Source organism: Gossypium raimondii, chromosome 3, assembly GCF_025698545.1.
Source record: "Gossypium raimondii isolate GPD5lz chromosome 3, ASM2569854v1, whole genome shotgun sequence".
NCBI classification, from domain to species: Eukaryota; Viridiplantae; Streptophyta; class Magnoliopsida; order Malvales; family Malvaceae; genus Gossypium; species Gossypium raimondii.
The window spans coordinates 3,115,484-3,123,054 of NC_068567.1; the positions used below are offsets into that span (position 1 = coordinate 3,115,484).

The 7,571-nt window shown below is 30.6% G+C and overlaps 1 protein-coding gene and 1 long non-coding RNA gene across 2 annotated transcripts; one reads left to right on the forward strand and one right to left on the reverse strand.

Annotated features, from left to right (window-relative positions):
* Positions 1–1,492: 1,492 nt before the first annotated feature.
* Positions 1,493–6,622, forward strand: LOC105796551 (cytochrome P450 CYP749A22). The gene is made up of 5 exons (XM_012626296.2): positions 1,493–1,817; positions 1,920–2,143; positions 5,253–5,485; positions 5,573–5,951; positions 6,031–6,622. The coding sequence occupies exons 1-5, from the start codon at positions 1,508–1,510 to the stop codon at positions 6,466–6,468; spliced, it is 1,584 nt and encodes a 527-aa protein (XP_012481750.2). The 5' UTR covers positions 1,493–1,507; the 3' UTR covers positions 6,469–6,622.
* LOC105796552 (uncharacterized) lies at positions 2,145–3,015 on the reverse strand. The gene is made up of 2 exons (XR_001134474.2): positions 2,720–3,015; positions 2,145–2,462 (listed from the first exon to the last, which is right to left on the reverse strand). It is a non-coding gene; the product is annotated as an uncharacterized LOC105796552 (long non-coding RNA).
* Positions 6,623–7,571: the final 949 nt, after the last annotated feature.

The window sequence follows — 7,571 nt, forward strand, 5'->3', positions numbered from 1 at the left end:
GTGATAAATAATGATGTTGTATTTGAGGAAAGATGATGCAAAAGACATTGATAAGGAAGGGTTGATATATGATGTATGACAATGCGTGAGAGAAAACAAAATGTGTAAAAATTTTAAATTTTTTATAACTTTTCTTTAATTTTATATTTCTTTATAGTATTTGAATAGTTTTAATAAATTTTATATATTTTTCTAAAAAATTTATAACATTTTATATTTTTCTATATTTTTAATGTCTTATAATTGTTTATAAATTTATAATAATTTTATGAATTTTAATTTATATTTAAAAACTAGATTTTTTAGAATTTAAAAATCAAACAATTGAATAGGTGGAATCGCTTCTTTAAAAAATATTTTTTATATTTTTATAATCTTTAATTATTTATTTGATCGTTGTTAGTTTAGTTGTCGAACCGATTGAATTAACTGGTTCATCAAAAGTGTCACATCATCAAATTTTTATATTTCTCAAGTGTTTGTATCAAAATAGATTAAATTGCTAAGTTTAAGAGGCAAAAGTTATATTATCCGAAAAATATAGATTAAATTAAAATAAATATGTGTCTTTCTATATGTCGTTAATATGCTGCAACGGTAAAGATTAAGGTATTCTGTTTTGTAATATTTGTCAATTACTACTTGGAAGACAAGGCTGAAAATTACTTAAACAATCACTAAATAATTATTTCAGTCCTCCTCATTAATTGTAAGGCGGCTTATAATAATATGTTAATTTTGAAGGCTTCAGAAAGAAAGACGACAGTCATTTCTATTAAATTATCACTTAACTCCAAATTTAAAGTAAAACAAAAGCTGCAGAATGGATTCAATAATGGGGAACTTTTTCAATTTTAGAAGTAAAACCTATCCAATGCATAATAGATTTTTAGAATCAGAATTAAATTGACACAGTATATAAATATTAAGGATTAAAGTTGCTATTATATAAATTTTAAAAGTTGTTATTGTTAGCCAATCGGTGATTAAAAGATAAAATTAAATAATTGGGTGATCAAAAAAATTTATTAATAATTGGATGATTACTAATGTAGTTTACCCTAACATTAAAATGTATAAAATATTAAAATAAAATTTTGATTCAACTGATAAATTTAATATATTTATCATTTCAATTAAAACTTTATTATTTTAATACTTTTATTGTATATATTTGTTTCAACCGCATAATATAATATAATATTAATTTAAATTTAAATTAAAAAATAAATATCTTAAAGCCGACCCACCTGGTAAAGTTCCTCATCATAATGTTTCAGGACTGCAATCGGACAAAGGTTATTTGCCCAATTTTTTACTTGTCACAATCAACGTGTTACAAGCGAAGTGATTGTATTTTGGCAATAATACTTAAATAATCACTGCATAATTACGACATAAAAAAATAATATTTAATATCTACATCTTTCATTAATTTAATTAATTTTTTTAATTTTAAAAAATTAGTTTATTTGTTGGATATGGAAATTATAATATATAAATACAAATGAAATATCTGGATTCAGTGGTAAGAGAAGAAAACAAGAGTGGCTTGATGGAGCTTGTAATTCTTGTCCCATGGTGTTTCTTCCTCATAGCTTTAACAAAGTTCCTTTATCATTACCTGTGGGTACCTCTTCGCATACAGCATATGATGAATTCACAGGGAATCAAAGGACCTCCTTACAGATTCATCCATGGCAACAACAAAGAAGTTACCAAAATGAGAAAGGAAGCATTAAGCAAAGCTGTGGGCTTGACAGATGATTTATTTCCCAGATTACAACCGCATATTTATTCCTGGATCAATACATATGGTGAAGTGGATGCTTGTTTTTTTCACCATGATTTATTATAACTTCTGCTTATCTAGCTTTAAGAAAAAGATGGACACTTTTTGTTTTTTGTTGTGTGATTAGGGAAGAATTTTGTCTATTGGAATGGCGTTCGAGCTGAAGTGGTGATTTCAGAACCTGAATTGATCAAAGAGGTTATGAAAAATAGTGAGAACATTTTTCAGAAAAGGAAGCTTACGGATGTTGGTGCGAAGCTACTGGGAAATGGGCTTGTGTTCATTGAGGGAGAAAAATGGGCAAAGCATCGAAAGCTGGCCAATCATGCTTTTCATGGGGAAAGCCTAAAGGTAAATCCTCCAAATCTATAAATTAGTTGTAATTAATTTATAAGAATTATACATAGATTTCGTCATTAATCTTTATCATATGTAGAAGCCCAATTTCGCCCGGGCCCATTTACAAAATAAACAAACCATTCAGACCCAAAAATAACTAAACCCCAAACAGCCCAAATACAAGCCCAATTACCCAAACCCATTTCCAGCAGCCCAAAACAAACAAAACAAAAAATCAGAAAACCCTACCCCTAGGTGCGCCGCACCTAGGGTCTTCTGACCCTTCTGTCCACCTGCCGCCACCTGCACCGCCGCTGCCTCCAACCACCACCTGCAAAATCAAAAAGCAAGAAGTGACAGCATATAGAATAGATTAAAAAAATATGTAAAAATCGGTTATAAAGACCGAAAAATGAAACCTTTGTAGCTTCTTCACAAACAGTTAATAAAAAACAACAATAGTGAATACAAAAAGCAGATCAAAAGAAAAAGGTTAACTACATCATCTTCTTCTTCCTTTTTTTTACGTTTTTTATTTCATTTTTTTTATTTTCTACAAACCTTTTTAAACAAAAACAAAAACCTTACCTACGCCGCGCCGGAGAGAGGGGAAGGTGAGCGGATACCTCCTTTTCTTTTCGGTTTTGGCTCAACTTTCAAAGGATTTGGCTTTGAATACGAGTTCTAGGGGAGTTTGGCTTCAAACGGGGCTAAAAAGAGGTCTATTTTGCACCTCCGGCCGCCGCTTGCGGCGGGGATACGGCGGAGGTGTGCTAGCTCCTTTTGCCAGACCTAGGCCGGAGCTCAGAGGGCTGGGGAGCCTAGGAGTATTCTCAGTTTTTTTTAGAAGCTGTTAAAAAAATGAACTTTTAGGGGTTTTTTTTTAGGTTTTATAAGTATTTTAAAACGGCGCCGTTTTGATATTAAGGGTCAGGTGTCGTTTTGGCCCTGACTCGCGCGGTGACCCGACCCTGGGGGAGGATCCGCGCGTTTTCACCTGGGGGGCTATTTGTGCAATAGATCCCTCCACCTTTGCGGTTTGCTTCAATGCGGTCTTTTGTTTTTTTTATTATTTTGGCCTGAGAATTTTACTTCTATTTCGATTTGGTCCTTAGACCATGTGCTGCCCCTAGTTGAAGCTCAGCGTTTCAGGACTGGGAAATATTTCCCCACAAGTCCCTCACGCTTTAATCGCATTTTACTTCAGTCCTGCACTATTCCTTTTGTTTATTTACATATTTAAACCCGAAGTTCGTTTGAAGTTTTAATTTAGTCCTTTTGTATTTTTTTAATTTCTTATTAAGTAATAAATTTGATGTTATACTGTTATTATTAATTATTATTGCTGTTATTTGCTCATTTATACCTTTAAAATTTTAAATTTTATCATATATATATATGTATATACTTATTTTTATATTTTTATATTATATAATTTATATCTATATATCTATATACATATTTTATTCCTAAAATACATACACATACCTATATGTTTTATGTTTTCATATAGTTTTTATATACATACATATTCTTATATACACATACATATATTTTTATACTTTATAATTCTAACATACATATATATATATTATAATTTTATTCATTACTATTGTTTCATTTGGTGTTTATTTATTTATTTACATGCTCATTATTATTATTATTTACTTAAGTGTTTTAGTTTTTATTTGTTTATTTACTTTTATTTGTGTATACATTGTTGATTTCTTTTTATTATATATTTGTCATCTTATATTTATTTATCTTTTCTTATTTTGCTTGTATTATTTTATTTGCATTATCATCATTATTATTATTTTACATTCATTTTTACTCGGATTCGTCAAAATACAGAAAATTTTAAAATAAAAATCATATTTGATATTTAGGATCCTTTAGAGAATCGAGCCTTAACGTATTAGGTTTTGATTTCCTTCGTTGAATCTAAATAATCAAAACTATTTTTTTAAAACATCTCTAAAAGCTCGTTATTGGGAATTCAATATGTCGTGTTCTAATACATTGAATATGACACGTTTTCTCGAGACGATGATTTTTCTTATAAATATAATATTCAATGTTTAATATTTTGAGAAATTGTATCCTAACGTATTGGTTTGTAATTTTTTCACATGACTTAAACAATTGAATACCATTTTAAATTTTATTCTGTAAGTTTTTAGATAAGTTCATTTCGGAAGAGGTAAAATATCGTGCCTTAACTCATTTGGTGTGACATTTTTTCTTTCTGAAACGAGAGGGTCTTAATGAGTAACTTGATCTATATAAGTTTTTTTTAAATAATAATAAATAAAAGATCCTATTTTGGATCTCTTTAAATTATTTAATTTTCGACATTAAGATATTAATTAATTAACTAGGTATTAATTTTTTGAGCATTACGAGAGTGTTAATCCTTTGCCGTACGTAATTGGCTTCCGAATTTGTTTTTTTGAATTTCGTGGACTAAAATCGTTGTTTTAATAAAATCAAATTATTTATTAAAAACAATCACTTTTCGAGGTGATTTAATCACACTTCATTAAAAAAGATTGGTGGCAATTCTTGTTTTCGTTTTCGTTTTTTTAAAAAAAAATTTAAGTTGATCCTGTTTTCATTCAAAAATGGTGTAAACATCCTATTAATTAAATTTGTTGATTGCTCTTTTAAAGAAAAGTCAAATCACTTTTTAAATTAGGATACTAATAAAAACCTTAAATTTCTTTTAGAGATGCTGGCATGATAACTCATGTGACAGTTTACATATATTTCATACTAACATAACGTTATTTGTTTTATATGTTACACTAACAAATAATTTAAAAGTTATAAAAATATTTAAAATTCAAAAATATATGATAAAAAATTCATAAATATTCAAAAATTAACATGGAGTACCTATAAATTGTTTACAGGGTTGCAATATATAAAATTTAACATTTCAATTAGTATTTTAATTAAAAACAACAATTCAATTTTTTTAAATGTTAAAAGATCAAATTCGACTTTTTTTTTTTAAAAAATTGAAGCCTAAATTAGCTTTTTTATGATTTTACTACTTAAATATTGTTGACTAAATCTTATGTTGCTACTACTTAATTTTGGAGGGTTGTTTGGGCAGAACATGACTCCAGCAATAATTGTTAGTGTTGAAACAATGCTAGAAAGGTGGAAAGGCCAAGAAGGCAAAGAGATTGAAGTGTATAATGAATTTAGATTATTGACTTCGGAAGTGATTTCAAGAACAGCTTTTGGTAGCAATTACTTGGAAGGGGAGAAGATTTTTGCCATGTTGAGCAAGTTGACAATACTCGTGAGTCAAAATATTTCCAAGACTAAGATTCCTTTCATCAAGTATGTTCCCTCTAACCTTAGTTAATCCCTATGGCTTTAATTTTTTTTTTTTTTATATAGAGAGCTGACCTTTGTTTGCTTATACAGCAAGTTATGGAAATCTGCTGAAATGCTAGAGTCTGAAAAACTCGAAAAAGGAATACAAGATTATGTGATGGAGATGATTAAGAAAAGAGAAGATAAAGTCGTGAGTGGAGAAGCTGATAGCTTTGGCAATGATTTTCTGGGATTACTAGTAAATGCTTATAATGATTTGGACGATAAAAACAGGGTTTCATTGGAAGACTTGGTAGGTGAATGCAAAACAATCTACTTTGCTGGACAAGAAACTGTCAATTCATTGCTTGCATGGATAGTCTTGCATTTGGCAATCCATGGAGATTGGCAAGAGAAAGCAAGGAGAGAGGTGATTGACATATTTGGTAACCAAAATCCGCATCTCGAAGGCATTGCCAAACTCAAAATAGTAAGCAAACTATCTAACTGGAAATTCAAATTGCCATCAACATGATGTAATCTGACATGTTTTTCTATTTTCCAAACAGATGACCATGATCATCAATGAAACTCTAAGATTGTATGGTCCGTCAAATGGCCTGCCAAGAACAGTCGCAAGAGAAGTACAGTTGGGAAAGTTAGTCTTGCCTGCTAATATAGATGTTCTGTCTTTAAATATTGGACTTCACCGTGACCCTCACTTGTGGGGGGATGATGTGCATCTTTTTAAACCAGAGAGATTCGCCGAAGGGATTGCCAAAGCTACCAATTACACCGCAGCTGCATTTTTCCCCTTTGGATTCGGACCTCGATCTTGTGTTGGTATGACCCTTGCAACCATAGAAACCAAAATTGCTCTGTCCATGATTCTACAACGTTACACCATCACCATTTCCCCTGCCTATGTCCACTCTCCAATACCTATTCTCACCATTCGACCACGACATGGAATTCAAATAATACTTGAGCCGCTGCATAGCTGTTAAGAACTAGGGGCTTAATATTGTTGGTTCGTGTATTCACTTGTAAGAGATGACATTCAGTGTATCTAAGGTGTTACAAACTTAATAAAAAGAAAGAGGAATGAATTACTATGTGAAAGAAATAATATTACTTCTTAATTTTCATTAGGTTAGATAATCTATTTATAATAGAAACTAGATACACGAATAAGGAAAGATATGATATAAAATTGTGCTATTAAATTAGATACAAATAAGGAAAGATATGGTATGAATTACTTATGCAATATTTCACATTAACATCCCCCTCAAACTCAAGGTGGTGTTGTAGATCTTAGCTTGATTTTGAAAACTAAGTCTTGAAATCTAATTGGAAAATGACTTTTTAGGAAAATGATTGTGATATGAGCTGATGAGGAGACAGAAGCATGGTGTATGTGCCCTAAGTAACATGATGTCGTACAAATGAAAGAGAAAACCATCATTATCAAAGAAAACTTCAAGGACCAAAAGAGGAGGAATTATCATCGATCATAGAGGTGTCAGTCACCAAAGAAAACATTAGTGCTTATGATCCCTCATACTGAACGCCTCCGTTTCCACCAAAGACCCTACTTACAAAAAGGGAGAGAAACAATGAAGCACGAGACAGAACCGAGCGTCCTTGATCACCCACTAAAAGACACCGTAAGAGAACAGAGGCTCAGAGCCACTTAAACCAATCAAAATTAACCACCGCGACATTCCCAACACAACACTCAAACAATAACTAAATTGTTAAATAAACAGAAAAATAAGAAAAGTAGCATATGGAGGCTTTAGGCACCGCCACCCATAAAAGGATCACTAGCATCAAAACAAATCAGTCCTCCTCAACAAAGGTTTGCTTGTGAGAAGAGAAAAAAATATATAAATAAAAGAGCCACGAAAGCTCAAACAATACGTGCCCTAAGATTGTAAAATCTACTTAAACATTCAAAAGGCCTCTCAACAATTCAAACGTTCTATACTTTTTGTATTCTAAACTTTAATTTTAATTTAAATAATACCAGTTAAATCAATTAACAAAAATAAGATGATTTTTTTTGTAAATATTATATGAAAATGGTAAGTGAATGTCACTTTAC